The sequence below is a fragment of the Erpetoichthys calabaricus genome, chromosome 6 (assembly GCF_900747795.2).
Source record: "Erpetoichthys calabaricus chromosome 6, fErpCal1.3, whole genome shotgun sequence".
In the NCBI taxonomy this organism is placed as follows: domain Eukaryota; kingdom Metazoa; phylum Chordata; class Cladistia; order Polypteriformes; family Polypteridae; genus Erpetoichthys; species Erpetoichthys calabaricus.
Window position 1 is genome coordinate 56049008 of NC_041399.2, and position 23883 is coordinate 56072890.

Genomic DNA, 23883 nt, shown 5'->3' on the forward strand with positions numbered 1-23883 from the left:
TTAGCATAGCTACCCATATTATACTGCAGACAGAGCGGATACATTTAAGAGGGGCACAGTGATCCAGCGATTACAAAGTGAATATTATTCACCTTAATATCAAACTTACAATGTCAAATTACAAATAAAAGGCAACAGAAGTGAAATGTGGGGTCTGTTCTAAACGAAACTCCTCCATGGTCCTGAATGTAAACAAAAGAAATAAATGAATGAAAGAGTGACAGTACATGCAGGGCCGGATTTTCCTATAGGCTAACTAGGCTTCAGCCTAGGACCTCAAGATCAAGAGGGGCCTACATTCAAATTGTTAGCAAAATTAAAATTACACTATTCTAAAAACAGTGAACACTAAAACACTGAACCGAAAATAAGGAGAAATTCTACGCATATGACTAATAAACAAACATAAAAATGTATTGGTTAAGATCAACTCGTATTACGTATTTTATTATCTCTCATGTAATTTACAAACTTAAAAATGGAAGGTGAAAGGGCCTCATAAGTGGAATAGCCTAGGGCCTCTTTTCATATAAATCCGGCCCTGAGTACATGAAGCTATCGGAAAGCTTTTTGTATTGTGTAATACTGCATTTGGACACTAGGTGGAGCAGGTTAGTGCACATTTACACTCAAACAGACAAGAGTGAGAGCGGCAGATCGGGTTAAGCCTGATTCAAAATGCGATGTTAGAACAGCAAACTGCTCACCGCACGGTGCTATGGACCTCCAGCCTCCTGACATGAAGTTCCTTTTATTTCAAGGTATATTTTGTCAATTGATTTCCTTATATAATATGCTCTGCCATAATGCATACAACTTAACGTTACCCGTTTTTAGTATTTCATATATTTAAGAAAGTGTTTGTCACTATAGCCCTGTGAATGCCTCGGGTATTAATTGTTAATTTCTATGAATTGTGAGGTGATTATGTATAAAATACCTGGCACATCTTGAAACATGATATGGTGTAGAGTTTTATTCCTGAGACTAAAATGAAACTTTTATAGCATCAAACTTCAAAACATGTATTTTATTTGATTAAAAAAATGACCATGCTGAGTTATGTTACATTACTTTTAAAAAGTGTGATTTGTTGACAATACAGAAGGTAATGAACAGGTGTATTGCTCTTTTACATATCCAGCAACTTGGGTTCAATTCAAATCCCATTCCTGGATGTTGTCCGTATTGAGTTTGCATCTTCTTATCTATGCAAGTTTCTCCCCAAGGACCCCGGTTTTAACCCCCACATCCACAAAGATGTGCAGGCGAAGTAAACTGACATTACTTCCAAAATGGCCCTTGCATGCACATGGGCTCTGGAATGGACTGGCACCCTGGATAGAGATGTTTTCTGCCTTGCGCCCTGTGCTGAATGTAGAGATATGAAAGATGGCTGCCCACACTGGGATGGTTGGCATGTGTGGCCTGATCACTGCCTATGTGCAGTTTGCATGTTCTCCCTGTGAAGTGTTGACATTTCTTAAAGATAAGTAGATTTGATCAAGAGGCAAATCTAAACAGGATCGGTGTAAGAGAGGTATGGGCATGAATTTACCCTGAGACAGACTGGCATTCTGTCCACGCTTTTATTCTTATGTTGCCAATAACAGTATGCACCATCACAGAGCTGACTGGATTACGATAAAGTATCAAACATAACAATTAAAGCCGACAGACGTAATTATATGTAGGTTGTAATTTGCAGAATAGACAATATAGCACAAATTATAATAATTAAGCATTCCAAAAAAATGGGATTTTGAACATTTCCTATTGACAGAGCTATTTCTAAAGATGGCTTGGAGACCCACTCTGGCCTGGTCTGTTAATCAGTTCATCCCACTGTACTGTTTCCCATTGTATAAAATGATTGATAGAAAGTAAAAACTAATTAAGAAACCATTTTTATAAAACGAATACTGTAAAGAATGAAATTCAATTTCAGAGGGATGCTCCATAGTCATTTTTAAATTAATAACGGATAACAAGATGCCAACAATCCCAGACAGAACACTGCCTGTAATACCTGCAAAATTTTAGTTCTATAATAGTCAGAGGGTTATAGAGAGAAGGCTTAAGGAAGAGACCACCACAATTGGGAGGAGCAGTTTGGTTTTATGCCAGAGAGGGGTACAATTGGCTTATGACAGCTCATAAGCAAGCATCTAGAAGAATATAACGGATTGCATGTGGTGTTTATTGATTTAGAGAAGGCTTATGATGGAGTACCACGTCAAGAGTTGTGGAGGTGATTGAGAGAGAAAGGAGTACCAGAAAAGTATATGATGATTGTCCAGGATGGTTAGAGAGGACTCTGGTTAAAAGCAGTGTTGGGGGGGGGGATAGACAGAATACCAGTTAGAGTAGGTCTGCACCAGGGATCTTCTTCAAGTCCTTACCTCTTTGATCTGCTTATGGATGTGTTGAGATGTGGGGTAAAAGACCAATCCCCCTTGTAAATGTTTCTTGCTGATGACATTGTGTTGTGTAGCATCAGAAAAGAGAAAGATGGAAGAATGGAGAAGGGATTTGAAAGACTGAGTATTGAAGAGAAATAAGAAGAAGACAGAATATATGAGGCTTAATGATGATCAGGATTCAGAAGTTATCCTGCCAGGAGAGCTTTTGAAAAGAGTGGATAAATTTTAAATATCTAAGATTAGTGTTAGCCCAGATGGATAACTAAATGCCGAGATAACCTACAGAGTGCAATTGGAAGGAGATATCAGCAGCACTGTGTGATCATATCATTAAGGTGAAGGTTAAAGCTGAAGTTTTTAAGACCGTGGTAAGACCAGCAATGATGTATGGAGCTGAGACAGGAGCAGTAAAGGGAGCACAGAAGACGTTAGATGTGGCAGAAATGAGAATGTTAAGATGGATTTGTGGAGTTACAAAAAGGACAGAATAAAAAATGAGACAATCAGAGGTAAAACAAAAGAGGGAGAGATATCTAAGAAAGAAACAATGAATATGTGGACAAAAGAGTGATGGGAATGGAATTATGAAACCATTTTTATAAATCTAATACTGTAAAGAATGAAATTCAATTTCAGGGGGATGCTCCATAGCCATTTTTAAATGAACTACTGGGATTTTGACAAAACCAATCAAATTTACAAAAAGGCATGAAGACAAAGCAAAAGCCCCAGGCATTGTGGGGATGTATGACTAGAAACTGTTTAATGGGCATCATAAAGAAAGCCTAAATGAGGACCTGCCAGTGTAAATTTACAGTGTCTGAGAGATATAAATATACACATATAGTAGTGTAGCCTAACATTATACTTTATGTTCCACCTGCGCACCATTCCTCTAATATCTAAACTAGTCCTGCATGCCTGCCTAAAATTAAAACCCAATAAACAAATGCTTAATACATAATATGAGGCATTTCATAAAAGAAAAGTAACAACAAATTTACTGCTGACAACTACTGAACATTTTTGAAAATAAATGAAAGATACGAAATTCACTGTGCACCCAAGTGTAATGACTGAGTGCAGGCCGGTGGATTTGTTGATGCACAAGAAGCCTGATTTGGGAAAAATGCTGGCAGCTAAAAAGCCATCTGTCATTCGGAGGCAATCGCAAGTCAAATCTGCTACATCATCCTGAGCGAGATTTGTCACCTCCACCGCATTCATAAGTGAATAAGCAGACCTTACGAGGAATTCAGTTTGATGTTTTGATCTTGGACATGTGTAGAAAGGATTTCTAGAATGTATTCATATTTGAAGCATCTGCAGACTGATATCAGTATCACCAATGATTCCAAATATCGAGGTACACAATATTCTGTGTGTGACACACTCAGACATGCCATCCATTAGTTGTGTCTCAGTAATGCTGGTCCTCAGGGCATAGCTGAACATGGTAGATACTTAGAGTCAAATGTGACATGATTTAATAGAGATGAAAGGAGACTGGAGGAGGTGGAAATGTGTAGGTGGTAGTTGGGCACATGACAAAATAACAACCGAAGCCACTCATACAAAGACGCACAAACATTAAAGACACAGGAAATATAAGGAATTAGGAACTGGAGCTGGGAAGAAACATCACAACTGAGCGCCAATGAGAAGGTAAAGCTGCTTAAATATGAAGAGAGCAGAGCATGCAGGTGTGCATCATGGTAACTGTCGTTCAGTGCGAAAGGGAGTTGTCTAAGAAAACCTAGCCTCACACTTTAAAACGTGTGCTTTTTGATTGAATACAGTGGTCCAACATGGAGAGCCAAATTTTATGCAAAGGAATTTACAAGAGGAGTAACGTCCATCTTTGATCCAAACAGTAAAAAGTGCAGACTTAAGAAACAAAAATAAAAACCAAACCCACCATCACATTGAAGGTAAAACACTTCATGTAAAAGAGATAAAGAACATTCCCCAGGGTCTGTGACGTGCAGGGAAGGCCTAAACATACAGTATGGGTGACATCACCAAGTGTAAAATATTCTGATGCACTCTATGTTGTTTGGAGACATAAAATGAAAGTTAAAAAAAGTGTGTGTGAACTCATCAAAAGCAATCATTTGGACTTTTAAAGATGCCACCTCCATTTAAAAAACAAAACTTTCGGTCCAGCTGGCAAGCTGAACATCAGGGCGGCAAAACATTCATTAGGAAAAGTGTCTGAAGTTGTTAACAGGAGCTTGAGGTGTTTGTCAAATCAGTAATGGGAAATCACAGATACGTCATGGGTGCCTATTCTGTAGAAGTCCAAAGGCATGGAACCCTGACAAGTGCCACCCAGCTCCAGGAAACTGGTTTTCAAATCCTGACATGCTGCCTTTCTGTGGTTTCTTTCTATTTGTATTCTAACGATGGGGTCTCAGTGAGGGTGTTTGTGTAAATTTGCCCTTTGAAGTTAACTTTGGGCTAAGTTTCTCCCTCATGTCTAAATGTTCCCCAGATACGTTTCTGGTCCAATGCAAGTGTAAAATTAGACTAAGCGTATTCGGAGTATTCAGGAGTTCTGAAAGGCATTAGGCTTCCACTAAGCTTTGTGACCATTTCATTTTACTCATGCGATAACTGCACCTGAGAGTTAAATAAATCCTCAGTTCAAGATTACGGAAACGGTAGCAAATTTGTGTTTCATACTGCAGAGGTTAACTCTCCGCTGGGTCTTTGTTCAGAAATGTATGTTTAAGAAATGTGAATTGCCAATTATCAGCAGACATTCACAACTAACAATAGAGTTGTACAAAGAATGCAATTTTTACATCACTTGTGTTGAATCTGGCGTCTACACCAACTATTTCATTCATCTCAAACTTAACTGGCCTTGGTTTTTAATTACATGATAGTAGGGATGCACCGATACCGAAACGGGTATCTGGTATCGGCCTCGATACCACATTTTCTAAAGTACTCGTACTCGTTAAAAGTCCCCCGATACCGGGGACCGATACCACGGTCTGAGAAATGTCTATGTTTGAGCGGCGTGTAAGGGGTTAATCACAGGCGCCGAGTGCCCGCCCCCAGGCCCCGGCTGCAGCTCAGAGCGGTGAGAAGGCGAGGCGAGACATGTCAGCCGTGTGGAACTATTTCAAAGTGAATGAAGACGACAAAACAAAGGCGGACTGCAAATTGTGCTCAGCGAAATTGTCCAGAGGAGGCTCAAAAGGTAGCGCATTTAACACAAGTAATTTAATCAAGCACCTAAAATCCCAACACGACAACGAGTACAAAGAGTTTACCCACGCTTCTAAACCAACACAACCCATGCTGCAGCAAACTCTTGCAAGACGAGAGAAAATGTCCAGAGACAATCCACGTGCTGTGAAAATAACACAGGCAATTATCGAGTACATTGCATTGAGTGACCAGCCACTCTCGGAGGTAGAAAATGTGGGATTCCTGCGTCTCCTCCATGTTCTGGAGCCCAGATATGATGTCCCAAGCCGCCGCTACATGACTGACACGGAGCTGCCTAAACTACACGACTCTGTGAAAAAACATATCCACAGCCTACTGCAAGCCACCTCTGCGTTTAGTTTCACCACGGATATTTGGACAAGCAGTGTTAGCCCCGTGTCGCTAATTAGTCTAACCTCCCAGTGGATAGACGAGAGTTTCACGCCGCAACGAGCCATATTACATGCGAAACAATTCCGCGGCTCGCACACCAGCCAGGCTATAGCACATGTGTTTGAGGACCATGTTGTCCAAAGCGGCAGAGTTTACAACAAACTGAAAAAATACTTGAGTTGCACTGCCACTGTTTAAATTTTTTTTATAATTATTTATTCTGTAATATGTTGCATACAACATGCTTTTCATTTTAAATAAATGTTCTTAATTCCAAACTAGTCCCTTGCTTTTTTTTTTGTTAAATTATATGACTAAAGCTGTTACCTGTAAATTTAAATCATGTTTTTATAAAGTACTCGGTATCGGCAAGTACTGAAATGCAAGTACTCGTACTCGTTTTCCAAAAAAGTGGTATCGGTGCATCCCTACATGATAGTGTAAAGCGCTATTAAAGACATGTTTTATGTGTGTGTGTGATCATTTAATACATTTAAATCTCTTCTCAGCAGTTTATTTAGCTACCGCCAGTGCGGTTGGTGGGTTGCGAGAGTTGCAAACTCGGTAACTGTCTGGTGCCAGCTGTAGGAGATGTGGCATTCATGATATAAAAGTGTAAAGGAACAAGACGTGAGAGAAGAGAAGGAGGAATGGGAGGAAAAGAGAAAATCAGTCGGCCAAGACGTGCAAGAAAAAAAAAAGGCAGGAGTCGGGTGGGTGCATCAAGGGCAGGAGGAGGACCACCAAGGTGGAGAGTGGATGAGTCAAGCGTTAACAGAGTCTGCTGAATGGTGGTTAAGGTAGCAGAAGAGACCAGAGATAACATTCGGGGTGAGCTCCATGCAAAGGTGACTGATAGCAATACCCTAATGCAGTGGTCCCCAACCTTTTTGACAGCAAGGACCACTTTATTAGATGCTAATTTTTCCACGGACTGGTCGGAGGGGGGGGGGCAGTTTTATACACAATGTACATAACATTTCTATTATTATTAAGTTATTAAGCAGTTCGCATACGTTTGCAACCCGAGATTTTTCTTCTTTTTTTGCATATAACAAAGACATATGCTTTGCATTTGTCATTCCAACAGACTGCACATCACAAACATTAACACTGTTATCGTTTCTTTCGTGTCTGCCGTTTCTATAGGAGGGTGACAATGAGTTAAATTTCAATGGATGTTTTTCAGATGTTGACAAGCAATAAGCAAAAGGTATCACTGAAAACCACATGGAAACAAAAACAGCAAAAAAAAAAAAACAGTACGAGGAAAGTTCAAATAAATAATTTTTTTTTACAATGTTTCTGTTTGGGGATCGTTGTTTAGCCTAAATGTGTACAACTGAGCTGCGGCCACAGAACTAACTGCTCTGCGGATGATTCATTCAAGCATTTCAAGGTCACCTCGTTGTAATGAAAGCATCTGCTGAATGTACTTCGTAGTAACGAGATTTCTATAGACTCATGTCATATGGGGAAACTGTCGGGACCGTAACAATACTTTGTTGTAATGCTCTCTCACCTCGGTCTCTCGCCTCTCTCTGCGCCGCTGCAAAGCCCCGCCCACCAAGCGTTCTGAAAAGTCTGAGTGAGTCTCCGTTGCCGGCAGTTCTCTCGCGGCCCGGCTGTCAGACGGCTGCGGACCGGTAGTGGGTCACGGACTGATGGTTGGGGACCCCTGCCCTAATGGGATGGAGTGCTGACGCAGAAATGAAAAGTTAATGGGGGCTTTGTCGGGTGTTGGACAATGCAGTAACTCAGCTGCTTACACTGAGCAGGTTTCTGAGGTCTTTGCTGGGATTACTGATCGGACGTTTGGGGAGGACTGAATTATGATTTCTGGAGTGCCTTTTTAACTGTTGCGTAAAATTATTTTTGTTGAAGATTATTTATTGGAATGCACTTAAGCACTTTTTTCTTATTGAATAAACATTGACTTGATGTTTGCACCTTTAAAGTCGGGTCTGTCTCCTGCCATGCTACTGATCCATTTCGGTTACTTGGGACAGGTGACCATTGAGTGTGGACATGGAGCATCACCTACATAATTATATTCTAATATCAGTTATTTTAATGATGCAAAACTAATTCAAAGTCAGAAATGTAATATCTTTATCTCCGATGAAGTAAACTACAAAAGTTAAAAATGCGCCTGAACACATCTGAACATTATGCTGTGCATCCATTCTATTACTTGCTTAGCTTTTATTCCATGTGCGTATTTAAAACGGAAACCAAGAGCCAAAATGACATAAACATTAATAGAGAGCAAATAACAATTGAATAGTCTGTTGTGACAGATGTGGAGGTGAAAACACTTTATACACAAAGGTATCTAATATACTGGAACATTATATTGGCTATTAGTTAACCAGACAAGCTTGATGGACTGTATGGTTGTCTCTCATTTGTCATTTGTTCTAATGTAATTTGAAAGGGGGAATTAAAACTGATTTTCAATATACACCATCAAATCTAAACTGCAAGAAGTTATGAGACATGCTATCTACTGTATGTGTGTTTATAGTTATTTATGTGGAGGGAAACTACTATGGACTGTGGTGGGTTGGCTCCCTACCTTGTGCCCTGTGTTGGCTGGGATTGGCTCCAGCAGTCCCCCGTGACCCTGTGTTTGGATTCAGCGGGTTGGAAAATGGGTGGATGGATGAAATTACTATGGAATGCTGGGTGTGTTGCAGCCAAACATTTTCACTGGATCACAAGAAGACTTGTTATACTAAACATTTGATTCAGATCGGCTTTTGTAGGGAAAAGTGTGTACTGTTACTCACATTACCAAAGTAGGCAATAAAGCAGATGTTTGGTATTGCACAAACATTTTAGGTTATTTTATTCAGTCGCACAAGTGAACACGCAAACAAATTTTACATTTGAGGAGGGCCACAAAGGCTAACCAAATTCAAGGTGGCTGAAAGCAGCCTAGTAAGTTTGAAGGCATTCAAAAGTATTCAACCATTCAGCCAGGCTAACTTTAGAAACTTTGCTCCAACAGAACAAACAGACTGACTGACTCAATGAACAATTACTCGGTGCTTACCAAGAGTTCGTAGAAGTACAAACTGCATGCCTAGTGCAAAAGGCCTCTCCTGATCGTCCACAGACCTGTACAACAGAAGAGAAGACATTCCACTATGAGATTTTCATTTCATGTTAAACTTTACCAATATATACTGGGAGAGCAAACCTCTCACTGTTTAGTTTAAATACAAACAGAACAGTCTCCAACCAGCCCAGCCTAATTCATGGTAATGGGGGCTAGCAACTATGGCAACAGCACTGGGTACCAGTCTACTGCAGGGCCCACTTACACAGATACCCACAGTCACAGCCCTTTTCTCTAATTTGACTGAATTTCAAATTGTACACTGACATTTTCTTGAATGTGATATTTTTACTTCAGAACATTTCAGAACATTTCAGTAATTCACTTTGCTTTTGTTTGTTCCATAGGTATTGAGAACCCTGACATAGATATGGAATGGGTGGATAATTTGTCCCAATGATTACATACACTTGAAGCTGGACGGATGGAACACAAGTAGTTAAGTTATACCCAGCATCCTGGTGCTCATCTGTTCATGTCAAATTCAGACCACTAGAGTTCTCAATTAAATAGTAATGTTGTCCTAATCCTGTCAGTATTTACAGGGGCTGCTCTCTAAACTGTCTTAACGTGTAAGCAGGTAAGAATAAACAGGTCTGAATCACAGAATCTCATAGTTACAGGGTATCAGAAAGTAATGGACGCACAGAATGATCTTCTATACACAACAAATCCTTAAGCAGTTAAATAAGCAGGAATTTTCAGATGTATAGTTTCTGAGAAGGATAGCATTACAGTAACCAAGCAACTTTAAGTTCATGTAGTGCTATTTCCTATCACTGGTTCTACATATAGTAAGGTAGGTACACCCTTTAGGTTTTACTTACGAGGGCATACAGACGCGGACAAATCTGTTTGTACCCCTCCCTGAAAAAAGAAGAACCCACAATTGTCTCTGAAATAACTTGAAACTGACAAAAGTTGGCACCCATCATTGTTTATTCCATATTCAACAAAAATAATACTTTGCTTTAGAGCTTTGATTAAACAGAATAGTTCAAATAACAACACAAATGAAAGTGGGATGGACAAAAATGATGGGTTCCTTAACCTAATATTTTCTTGCGTAACCTTTAGAGGCCATGACTGCAAACAAGTGATTCCCAGAGCTCCTAATGAAACTTCTGCTCTTGTCCTCAGGTAGTTTAGCCAACTCTTACTGAACAAACTGCTTCTCCCTTCTCCAAACTGCATGTTTCAGTTCTTTCCATCGATGATCGATAGGATTCAAATCAGGGCTTGTAGAAGGCTACTTCAGAGTAGTCCAGTGTTTTGTTCTTAGCGATTCTTGGGTGCTTTTAGCTGTGTGTTTTGAGTCGTTATTTTGTTGGAGGGTCTGTGACCTGCGACCGAGACAGAGCTCTCCGACAATGGGTTGTACGTTTTGCTCCAGAATGTCTTGATAACCTTTCATTGTTTCCTGCACAGACTCAAGACACCCCATGCCAGATGCAGAAAAGCAGCCCCAAAGCATAACCAAGCCCCCTCCATGTTTCACAGTAAGTATGGTGTTCCGTTCTTTGAAAGCTTCATTTTCTTGTCTGTGGACTTGCCAAAAAGCTCCAGTTTTGTCTCCCTGAAGCACTGTCTTAAGTGTTTCTATTCTTTCATTTAGCCCACTGTCACTCAAAAAGCAACGGATGGTGCAATCAGACACTGATGGACCTTGACCATGGAGTTCACCTTGTATCTGTTTGGATGTTCTCTGTGGTTTTTTTGTCCACCATTCTTACTATCCTTCTGCCCGTTCTGGGGATGATTTTCCTCTTGTGGCCTCATCCAGGGAGGTTGGCTACAGTCCAATAGACCCTCTTGATAATATTTGAATCTGTTGTCACAGGAACTTCAGACACGGTCTTATAGAGTTTACCTTTAGCATGCTTGTATCTGATTTTCTTTCTGATCTCCTCAAACAACTCTCTCGTTTGTTTTCTCTAGTCGAGCTTCAGTGTGAGACATACAATGATACCAAAGAGCAGAGCAACTACTTTTCTCCATTGAAATAGACTGTGGACATGTGTGATACTAATTAAAGAAAACAGCTAGTTTGAAAAATCACTCCAATCCAGATGTTTATGATCTTTTCTAGGGTTACCAACAAATGTGTCCAGGCCACTTTAGAATATCCGTGTAGAATAAGCAACACTTGATCTCTTTTCAAACTTTGCTTGATGACATGTCAAATACATGGTATACATGGCATGATTTCTTTTCATTTAATCACTTAGACATACCACCGTTTTTCAAAGAGCTATCCGTGTATTTACATCATTTAAACATTTGGGTCATTTTATATTGAATAAACAATGACAAAATAAAATTTGTTATGTGTTGATTGTCGCCTGATTTTAGGATTTGTTGAGGATTTCAAGATGGCTAGCTGAACTGAAAGAAAATGTACTTACAAAGTAACATGCCATTACTTTGAATAAATGCATACTGTATATCTGAGGGTGATCTTTAGTTAAGGCAGTGATCCAAGAATAGCTTCCAAAGCCATAAATGTACACTATTTAACCCAAAGTGCACACGTCAGTCAGTTAGTTGTAGACACCTAACATGAGACACTGAACTTCAGGCTTATGGTGGACCTTGGTTATGTTTACTTCATGAGAACTCTGCCCTAGTACACAATGAACAGCATATGCACTTGAACCTTTGGCTAAGGATGAAAACATGGCACCAGTCAAAATACACATGGTGTCAGCTACTTAAAAAAACAAAACAGTTATTCAGAGATTTTTACACATGCATCAGGTAACAAAAAAGAATTTGCTTCCTACAAAGAGAATTGCTTAATCACCAGAAATCAGCATCTTCATAAGTATTTGGAAGTAAATGATGCCATGAAAACACCGGCAGACTTACCTGAGTGTTACAATGATTGCAGATGGCTGAGCGCAAGCAGTAATGAGAGTGACGATGAATAGAAAGATCAGGAAAGGTATTAAGGTATTGCAGGTGCGGTCACACTTGCCCGACACAGCGTAGCCATTTTCGTTCAGGTAGGTTTTCACGATTACTAGCTGGAGTTGGCTCCTCTGACCCACTGTGGGAGGTGTGATCACCTGTCGACTCTGCACACAGGCACACTCAGTGTAATTCCGCATCTGAAACACAGAATCGAGTAAAGGAGTCAACACACTCTTGCATGCTTACTTGACTTTTTTTTTGTGCTTTTAAGTGTAATTCTTAAAAAGAAAGGAGACTCAAACCTAAAATGGAGAGATGTTTACAAGATTTAGCTCTGAAATTCTGTCATATTCACTGTAATTCATTGAATATTAGCACTGAGTGTCATCCCAGGTGATCAGTAAGGTAAATAAAGAGCAGGGAGGATTATGGGAACTAAACCACAGGACATGAATCCCTAGAGTTGAGCTCATGTTTATTTATTTTATTTCTTTTTCTCTCTTGCTTTGGTTTTCTATAGCACTACAAGCAGGTGAGGCAACAATAACCAAATGGTCTGCTTCTTGCCTTTTTTTGTTACATAGGTGTTCGCAGATACAAAATTAGTGATTTATTCCATTTGGCCTGTAATTGTTAAGAAAAGTGTAAAATTCTTCCAGACAAGATGAAAATGAGGAATAAATTATTAGAATCTAGCCTTACAGGCAGTAGTTTGTTTAAGGAATAAGAAGCAACACATAACTGAAAAATACAGGAAAGAGCCGTTGTCTTTCAGTTAAGCAGAAAGCAAACATTTTGAGTTATTATTTACAGCTCCTTATATATACTGACCGTGACCGCCATCTCATATAAAAGCAAATATTTGATTTTTTTGCTCATTTGCGCACTTTTCAGATTGCAAAAAAAAAAAAAAGGTACAAAAGGGAACAGGACACCTGGCAACTGCATGAGATCACTGCACAAGGATCAACGGACACTGAGGAGCAGGCAGCGTCTTATGTGACAAAGTGATGCATTTATCCCAAAGAAGATTTTACCAACACATGGATGTTTTAGGGTTTACATACAGTAGGTTATCCAAAAGAGAAACTGGGAGGATGTTGGAAAACACGATGTCTCTTCTGTCTGGGGCACAGGGTAGGGTAAGGTAGTTACAGTATAACAGTTATGAGGCACATGCCAACGTCATTGAAATGAAACGCACTGTACTCTTGTTACTTATAACCCAGTCTCGTGTCAGGCCAGTTTTGAGCTGCAAATCAACCAGTCATGCATGTCTTGGGGAGGAAGCCCAGAGCACTCCGCCAAATACCAGTGCTGGGACACAGGAGCTGCCAGTACACCTCCATGTTTTATTATGAGATTCCTTAATTTCAGCAACTTTTTTTTTTTTTTTTTATAATCCTGGCCATTTTTCAACATATTGAAGTGGCAAAGAGTTAATCGCTTTATTTCATTGTGTGCATTTATCCTAAACATTTTGATTTCTGTTTTATCATTACAATAAATGTTAATGCAGTACGGTTTACTAAGGTCAGCACGTCTGTCCTGACATTCTACAAATACTCGGCCTTCTTTGGTTATCAGCCAAATTTTCTATTTATAATTATTAAAAGGTCCACAGACACAAATAATCCTTTGTATAAAGGACTGGATATTGACATTTCAAAAATCCTGGCGATCTTACCACCATTTCTACTGTGTGAGTCTCTGCAGGAGAAATTCAACCTGTGGAGACCGGGAGTTGTATTGGGTTTCGCTGGCTCTGCATATGAAGCTTCAAGTGAGTTATTGGCCTGCTGTGTTTTCGGCGTCTGCACTGAGGTCACCTTCTAAAACGGTAAGTGATAGGATGTAAAACACCTTACATAGGCATTTTTCACTGAAGCAGTATTTTTTTTCTGCAGATCAAATAACCATTATTGAAATGTGCTACACTGATAAGGACAAAAATACAAATATTAAGGGAATTGAATTTACTGTTGCAGAATGCTGATGTAGGATGGTCATTTTTGACATGCCAAAAAGACATTTACTTAGTGTAAGAAAGTTCTAGAATAAAACAGAAATGCTGTCTGGCTTCTAATATTATATATTTTTTTCGTTCTTTAATGAACTCGATACCCTTTGCCGTGGTGGTGTTACTCTTGTGTCAGCAAAATAAGGTCTAATGAACCTGCTTCAAAAAATTCAGCAGAGACGCAGTGGGATAAGAATCTGAACAGCTCATCAAAAATAAAATTGTTAAGCTTTAGCAGGCAGAGGTAGCCTATTAGTGCAAAGTGCAAGTACAGCAAAAAATTCAATTTTGAAATTAAATGCACAAAATAATAATGTTTAGTGTACATGCTGTTAAATAATAACAAAGAAATTTGTAGACTTCCATGGTAGAAACATCTCTCACAGACAAAGTTGGTGTTTGTGGGGAAAAGCAGATTTCTTTTACTTTTGTGTGTTCTTTTACATTGCAGTGTCCAACGTCAATCCTGGAGTGGCTGCAGGTTTTCATTCTAACCCTTTTCTTAATTAGGCTCCAGTTTTTGCTGCTAATTAACTTCTCTTGCCTTAAGTTTAAATGACTTGCTATTTAAGACTCGACCCTCTTAATTGTTTGTTTTTTTTAATAAGCAGCCAAATAGTAATGAGATACAAAACGAGCCAACCTATGACCAGCGGACCTGTCAATCATATTATATTTGAAAATCAGGAAAGGTGAAGGTCTCAGGAGTGTTGATCTGCTCAGGTCCACAAAACAAAAAAGAAAATCAATAATTTTGGAAATGCCTGCTGTGGCAGAATGAGAGCAGCAACAAGCCATGGAATTAAATAACGCGTTTAATTAACAACAGGACTTGCCTTCTAATTAAGAAACTAGCTGGAGTGGAATTACTTAGAGTTTGAGGCCCCAGCTTAGCTGGTCATCTGTTGGCTCACTTCACATCTCATTTTTATTTGGCTGCCATTTAAGGAAAAAAATGCAATTCAGAGAACTGAGACTTAAACAATTAAAATGAATGGAAAAGAAGTCCATTAACAACAGAAATTGGTCACGGATTCAGAAGCGGCAGCCACTAAAGGCCTCCAGAACTGGAGTTGTACACCCCTGCTATACCTCTTTAAACTGTAACTCCATCAAACCTGAAGAACATTGACATCTGAACTTTGGCCCAAATATGAAAGATATAATAGGTTATCTATTGTCTTTGTAGTCTTTTTTTTTTTCAAATCTGAATGTGCTCAGTCCCAGTCCTCCATGTTAATACATTTCTTTTTCTTTTGTTTTATTTTGTATTCATTTTATTAAAACCAAATAACATTCCATACACATAACTCAAGTTTTACAGAAAAAAAAGGTCCTAAACAAATCAACCCTCACCCCTGGGAAAGAGAGTTAGGCCAGCAGTGTAAAACTTTATGCTAGTAAAGATAAGTGAATAGATAAATTAATAAATGAATAAAGATAAATGAAGTAAAAGAGGGGAGAGAACCTGCTTCCTCAATTTAAATGCTTATTCTAAAATGATATTGATTAGATCCTGTTAGGTTTTGAAAAAGTTCTGCACAGATCCTCTAAGTGCGAATTTGATTTTTTCCACTTTCAAATAGTTTATAACAGGGCTGCCCAACTCCAGTCCTGGAGGGCCACAGTGGCTGAAGGTTTTCATTCTAATCTTTTCTTAATTAGTGACCTGTTTTTGCTGCTAATTAACTTCTTTTGAATTAAGTTTAATTGACTTGGTTTTTAAGAAATGTTTCCCTGAATTTCTTCGTCGTTCCTCTGAATTGCTTCATTTCTTTCATTAAATGGCACCAACGCAGAAGTGATATGTGAAGTGAGTGAGCCAACAGAAGGCCAGCTAAGTCAGGGCCTCAAACTCCAACCAATTTCACTCCAACCAGCTGCTTAATGAGGCGCTGAGTCTTGTCGTTAATTAAACCCTTTCTTTAATTCCATGGCTTGTTGCCGCTCTCATTGTGCAGTCGCAGACATTTCCGAAATTAAGGACTTTCTCTTTTCTAAGAGCAGATCAGCATTCCTGAGACCTTCACCTTTCTTTATTTTCAGATATTGTATGATGGTCACAGTTTGCTGGGTCTGTTTTGGCTCATTTTGTGTCTTGTTATTGTTTGGCTGCTAATTAAGGAAAAAGAAACAATTAAGGGGTCTGAGTCTCCAAGAGCAAGTCAAAGAAAATGAATTCAAAAGAAGTTAATTAGCAGCAAAAACCGGTCACTCATTAAGAAAAGGGTTAGAATGAAAACCTGTGGCCACTGCGGCCCTCCAGGACTGGAGTTGGGCACCCCTGGTTTATAACATCAGTTACCCACTGACTTAGAATAGGAGAGTTAGGATTCTTCCAGTTGAGCGAGATAAGTCTACGTGCCAATAGTGTAGTGAAGGCAATCACAGTTTGTTTGTCCTTCTCCACTTTAAGCCCATCTGGATGTACACCAAACACAGCTGTTAATGGGTTAGGAGGGATTGTGACACCAAGGCTGTCTGATAGGCATGCAAAGATTTTGGTCCAGAATGATGTTAATTTGGTGCAGGCCCAAAACATGTGGCCCCAATGAGGCTGGAACTTGATTGCAGCGTTCGCAGGTTGGATCCTCCCCTGGAAACATTTTGGGCAATTTTAAACGAGAGAGATGCACTCGATATATCATTTGGAGTTGAATAATACATTTATACATTGGAGGATATCAAACTAGCACACACATTCCAGTGTCCCTATATCAAGGCAACCAGCACAGAAGCCCTCATCTTGCAAAAAACAACTTAAGTGGAGATGCCACAACATTAGCCTGCCCAGCTCCCTTTTTTCCGAGACAAGTTTGACTAGTAGCTAGGCCAAACTTGGAAAGCTCACATTGGCCAAAGGAAGCATTTCAAACAGCCCCCCCCCCCAAGGCCTGTTTACAAAAGATCTACAAGGCACTAGTTGTGTCTATTATGGTACGGCCTGACACTCTGATGGAGAGAAGAGTGAACCCAGCTTGGCAGAAGCAGCTCCAGGATCAGCGTCCTCAGCCATCTAAGGACACACAGATAATCTTCACAGACATCATTCGAGACAGAGGGGAGGACCAATGAAATTTCACAAAAGGCACTGTGCAGTTCTTTTGGCTGCTGTATTTATTGTCAAAATTGAAAAGAAGCAAAGACAGCCTAACACGTTTATTTGTTGCCACACTGACTCTCTTTGGTAATGAGATTAGCGTGAGCCTGTGCAATTCTGCCTACAGTTTTAGCATCCAAGCCTTAGCCGAGCTGCTGTCAACACGTTTTTTTTTCTCACCAATCAGGGTGCTGTGTATTTCATATAGAAGAAATCATAATTTCAATATTTTATGTCTTAAATTGTAAGTTCATTAAGTCAGAATGTTTTTTGATTTGTACCGTGATAGTATCTGCAATTTTGTTTAGTCAACAAACATATCAGCATATGGATATGATTTAGCAGCTGTTAGTCAGACATAAGTTGTTCAGAAAATGTTAATTCTGTTACCAGTAGCTAATCGAGTCTGTCAGCTTTACATCGTCTGTACGTTTAACGTAGGAGTGCAAAATGAGCCATATTACATTTCACTAGATATCTGGGAACTAATACTTCAGAGGTCTGAATGCCACATGTCCTCTCCCCGTGTTTGAATGGCTTTTCTTCTGGGTACTCTGGTTTTCTTTCCTCGTCCCCAAAGAAGTGCAGGTTAGGCTAACTGGCCACGCTAAACTTACCTGCGGGCGAGCACAAGTGTGGAAGTGTGAGTGGTATAGGGGTCTTCAGTGGACTGGTGCCCTTCCCGGGGCTGTTTCCTGATTTGGTCCAAGTGCTACCATGATAGGCTCTGACATCTGCAAAGCTGAACTGAATTATGTTTGAATATCTGATAAACTTTATTGTTATGGAAAGAAGGAAGTGAAGTGTAGTGTTCATTTTAGACTACTGATCACTTCATGATGGACTAGGACCTACAAAATTGAACCCTTTCTTCTGAATTGTCTAAATGTACCAATCCACATGAGTTATTTATTAACACATCCTGTCACCATTCGCCATGTATTATAGATGATTGCTTGGTCATATTCTTAACTCATTTCTTTCTTTGGACTTCAAGACAGCAGTCAGGATGTTCTTTACTCCAATCTGGTCTAGGAGAAAGTAAGGTGAAATGACACCTTTCATTGGCTAACTAAATAGATTACAAATGCAAAAGGTGTCATTTCACCTTACTTTCTCCTGTATCAATCTATGGCTAACATGGTACAACACTCTACTCCAATTTGGTCTGAAATAGGAGACCCTTGGTTTTTGTAATAATGTCAAGACTTCATGTGACTTTAATCTGAAAGACCCCCAATTCAATTTCCTTTCAAATTTGTACTCTAATTAATCTTTTCCCTGGACAAGAGATGTATGATGCTGGAGCTTATCTAGCAATAAAAAAACACTAGTCACACCAATTAAAAATCATTAATCGGCCTAAGAGCACCTCTTTGAACTGTGAGAAGAAAAGTAAGAGTCTGGAGGAAACACGGATGAGCAAAGGGCTTCGAACCTATCGGGGAGAATCACTAGACACTTCACAATTCTACGCGATTACAATTTAGGCTGCCACAATGCAATTATGAAGTGATTTAAACTGGAAGCATCTCTGTTTTTGACTTGCTTACATGATGATGGTGACCACATGCTGTTTCTAAAACCAAATCATAAAAAACGAAATGCTGAATTTAATACTCAGTAATTCTTTATACTGAATATTGTCTTCCAGAGTGACTGCCATGACTAAGAACTATATAACTGTACACCTCATATTTCACAGAGCTACTGCACAATTCAAAAAGTGAGGCTCAGCGCTAAGCACTTCATGTCAGTCTGGTAGGAGACACTCTAAGTGCATGGACAATTTTTTTAGTCGCAGAAAAAAAAAGATTAACATACAAATATTGTAGAGGAGGCGCAGTGGGTAGCGCTGCTGCCTCGCAGTTAGGAGACTTGGGTTCGCTTCCCAGGTCCTCCCTGCGTGGAGTTTGCATGTTCTCCATGTGTCTGCGTGGGTTTCCTCCGAGCGCTCTGGTTTCCTCCCACAGTCCAAAGACATGCAGGTTAGGTGCATTGGCGATCCTATATTGTCCCTAATGTGTGCTTGTTGTGAGTGTGCGTGCCCTGTGGTGGGCTGGCACCCTGCCCAGGATTGGTTCCTCCCTTGTGCCCTGTGTTGGCTGGGATTGGCTCCAGCAGACCCCCGTGACCCTGTGTTCGGATTCAGCGGGTTAGAAAATGGATGGATGGATGGATATTGTAGAGGAATAAAAAAATAAGACCAAGGTTTGTCATTACAAAGGTAAAATTTTTCAGCTGGTAGTCAGACATAAGTTGTTCACAAAATGTTAATTCTGTTACCAGTAGCTAATCGAGTCTGTCAGCTTTAAATCGTCTGAATGTTTAACGTAGCAGTGCAAAATGAGCCATATTACATTTCACTAGATATCTTTCTTTTTGGTCGGGCTTTAGTGCCATTTATCATGAGCTCTGTTTTGTTAACTTTAAGACGTTGTGCTCTTACAGCAGTTCATTTCTCCAAGGGCAGGTTATGAGTGAGAAGATCTAGGATGAACATCAACATTTAATGCTGAAGTTAACTGGAGATTTGTCCACGTAAAATCACAACTGAACATCAAACTTTAAGGATATCAAGGTCAAGTGTAAGTGTGTGGATAAAGAAAATCAAAAGGCCCAGGACAGACCATTAGGGAAATCCTTCAGCAACTGGTGCCATGGTGGACTGGCATTTGCCTGGCACTCAGTTAAGACCTAAACCACTGGAAAGCAATGTCAAAGATACCCAGGATGCTCTCTGATATTCTGGTATGTAAAGTGCTGTGATTTACTCTTCTTATATGCATCACTAGGGTTTAATCTAATAGTAACACTGACTACTTAAGAGTTTGCTGCTATTTGTGAACCATTAGTTACTCAAAGTAGAGACGGTTCACAACTGGATATATTATGTTCTGAAGCTGGAGTATAATGGTCCCATCAGGTTGTTGGAGTTACAAAACTTTTAAGATCTCGATATAAAGTAATACAGTACAAGTCAGGAGCTGAACATTTTTAATGTTGGACTAATTGTCATTTCATTTAACACAAAGCCAAAATCTGTGTTTATTATTATCATGACAGTCTGGACAAATACATATAGGCAGGAACTGCTAAGAGTACCATGGATGACGCCAACACACAAAAGGTATTCCCCATTTTACTGATCAGGTGGTTAGAGGATGAAAATGAAACAATTAAAAAATTCTTAAAGAAGCAGAGTGGCAAAACAAAGAGGAATATAAGAGGGTGATGAATTAGCCCTGTTGGATTTACAGTACTAAGGTTCATGATTTTCAGTGAATTGCTGTGGCAGCAGGCTGGTGGCTGAAGGCATTGGACAGCAGAACCCTGAGTTATCATAGCCACTCTTAATGACTCCCATAATGTCTACCTTTTAAAAATACTATTTTTAAGAAACAGTAAGTCTCGATTTAAAATGCATCCTTTATTTCTTACTATTTTTTAAAGTCATTTACATGATTACAGCATAAACAAGCTACTCTTACCTACACCACTTGCTATAGTAATTTAAGAAAATATTTTTCTACGATATTACTTCGGACAACTCTTGTGTGTTTAACTTATTTATTTCTTTAAAGAAATGACAAGTTAAAAAAAAATCAAATCTGCACTTGGCTCTGTCATTGTCACCTGCTCCTGCACATACAGTGGAGTCAGAAAGCATTCAGACACCTTCAATTTTTGTACAATTTATTGTATTGTAGATTTAATTTTAAAAGCATACATTTGCCAGTTTTGCCCTACAATCTGCACTTAATAACCTATAATAACAAATTGAAAACATGTTTATACTTATATTTTACCTGAGAACTTGTTACCGTGCTCAGTGAAAAACATGATACAAAAATAAACTGAAACAAATTGAATGTTTTCAGAAAGGTTTGTAAATTTATTAAAAATCAAAAACTGAAAAAAACTATTCAGACCCTTAATTCAGTACATTGTAGAGGCCCCTTTGGCTGTAATTACAGCTTTGTGCCTTTTAGATAGATAGATAGATAGATAGATAGATAGATAGATAGATAGATAGATAGATAGATAGATAGATAGATAGATAGATAGATAGATAGATAGATAGATAGATAGATAGATAGATAGATAGATAGATAGATAGATAGATAGATAGATAGGCAGTTTATCCCATTCTACATGCTGGATCCTCTCAAGCTCTTTTAGTTTAAATGGGAGGCATCTGGAAACTGCCATTGGCAAGTCTCCTCACAGATGTTCTCTGGAGTTTAACTCTGGGCTTTGACTGGGCCACTCAATGACAGGCATTGACTGGATGGTTCAGGTCATTGTCACATTGAAAGGTGAACCATCACCCTAGTCTAAAGTCACATGCACTCTGGAGCAGATTTTCTTCAAGAACCTCTCTGCATCTGGCTGAATTCATCCTTCAGTTCTGACCAGTCTCCCTGTCCCTGCCACTGAGAAGAAACCCCATGCATAGCATGATGCCACCACCACCACACTTCACTGTAGGGATGGTATTAGGCAGCTGAAGTGCAGCACCTGGGGCCTCATGTATAAACGGTGCGTACGCACAGAAATGTTGCGTACGAACCTTTCCACGCTCAAATCGCGATGTATAAAACCTAAACTTGACGTAAAGCCACGCACATTTCCACGGTAATTCATTCCTTGGCGTACGCAATTTATCCGCCCGGTTTTGCAGACTGGCGGCACCTAGCGTCAAAGCAGTGCTACTGTTCCTATGTGGTTACTCTTTCTTAGATCCACATCCACGGCGGCGGCTTTATCAAATACACTGAAATTAACCGCATATCGTTCATAAATTTAATGCATCTGATTGTAATTAACCTGTAACAATATAATGGTCCACAGAATGGTCAAACTACTGTTCCTGTGTGCTCATCCTTTCTTTCTTAGCTCCACATTCCTGACGCGACTTTATAAATACACTGAAATTAACTGCATATTGTTTATTAGTGTAATGCATCTGATTGTAATTAACCTGCTGCAATATAATGGGCCAGGGAATAGCCATAGTATTCCAAATACCAGAACTGCTTTAGCGTTGTTACGCTCACTGCATCTTGTTCTTCTTTTTGCTGCTCCCATTAAGGGTTGCCACTGCGGATCATCTTTTTCCATATTACTCTCACTGCACCACTCGGAGTATTTATATCACTGTATCTGAGTGTGAATCACAGCAGCAGATGATCGGAAAGAGAATTATCGGTATACAGTTTCAAGTACACACTACCTCAACCACGGCAAAAAGCGTCAAAGCCTTTCCTGTACGGACCTCGCGTTTCAGAAACAGTTTCATCCCAAGAACTCTAAACACACTCAATCACCTCACTGTAAACTTGCACTACAGTTATAATATTGCACAACCTGCGCTACTTTATAAAGCGCGCATGATGACAATATCATTTTTAAGATGAAATGCAGCAAAATATGTTGCTTATAGTATACAGATAAAACTTTAACTTCATTTAAATAATCTGTATTGCTAATAATTAAACATGTGAGGACACGGTGCCGCAGCGTATAGCTAGTTCAAGGATAGCTCCTGCCTTGCGCTGTATTCTTGCTGGTGCTGACGCGACACTGGAAGGATAGACGAATAGAATAATGAAACATGTACTACGAAGATATTTCAATGTTCCTTAAAAGTTTTGAAGAATCGGCGTTCTAAGCTTACAAATGGCTTAACGTCTATTACACAGCTGATTGTGTGGCGATTGGAGAAAGAAAAGTATGGACCGGAATTGGAGGTTAGTACGTTTGAAAGAGACAGTACTTCTGTAATAAATTATTTAATCGAAGGTCACACATGGTGCAGCAAGCCTCTTGCGTGAGATATGAACAATCACTGCGCCACCGTGTTCCCATGTTTAATAACATGCTTTCATTCCGATCATCATGAAAATGATATCACGTATACATCTCTGTATTTTAATTATTCAGAGAGCTGTAGTATCTCAAATGTAATGCATTCTGTGTCCTGTCGGAGAAAGAGAAAGAACGGAAGCACGTAGTGATTCACACACATAGAGCACATAGAAGATCAAACACAGAAAAAAGCATTTAACGTGCTACTTGAGAAACTAGTAAAATAAACGATTTCAAGATGAAGTTTATGATGTTCAACTTTAATGGCAAAATAAACTACGTGATTAAAGTGGAAATTTCGAGATTAAAGTTGACATTTCGTGCTTTTTTCCCACTGTGTGCCTATGTTTTTTGTTTGTACCCTAATACGCTTTCATATGACACTCAGACGGTGGGCTACGACTCGCCTTTTCACAGCGACTTTGATATGTGATTTCTTTTTTATTTCGGGCACTGTGCGACTTTGTGAATTTGATCTTTCGAGTTTTTCCGACACTCTGTCACTCGATCAACTTTCTTTTGTTGATTATCCCACTGTTTAAACCAACAAATAGTACGTTTTTCCTTTGCCTCCACTTGGTATTCGCTGAAATTCTTATATTTTCCCCTGTGCTTTTCCCATTGTCTTTTCACAGAAGGCTATTTATATTGATTTGCATATTCAAAGAGGCGTAATTCTGGGAGGAGTTGGGGCGGGACAGAAGGCGCGTGCACGTGCGTTACTTTTCACGCAAATCGGGATTTATGTAGTGGAAGAACGTGAAAGTATGCGTGCGCACAGATTCCTGCATCTGGATTTTTCTGTGCGTACGCACAA

At 39.5% G+C, this 23883-nt stretch overlaps 1 protein-coding gene across 2 annotated transcripts in view; it reads right to left on the minus strand.

Moving 5' to 3' along the window:
- The window catches only part of LOC114653348 (solute carrier organic anion transporter family member 5A1), a 223801-nt gene that overhangs the window by 4893 nt on the left and 195025 nt on the right, over positions 1–23883 (minus strand). For both annotated transcript variants that reach the window (XM_051928724.1, XM_028803606.2), the window contains 2 exons: positions 12031–12272; positions 9097–9161 (listed from right to left, as the gene is read on the minus strand). In XM_051928724.1, coding sequence (XP_051784684.1) covers positions 9097–9161; positions 12031–12272 — 307 coding nt within the window. The remainder of the gene's footprint in view (positions 1–9096; positions 9162–12030; positions 12273–23883) is intronic.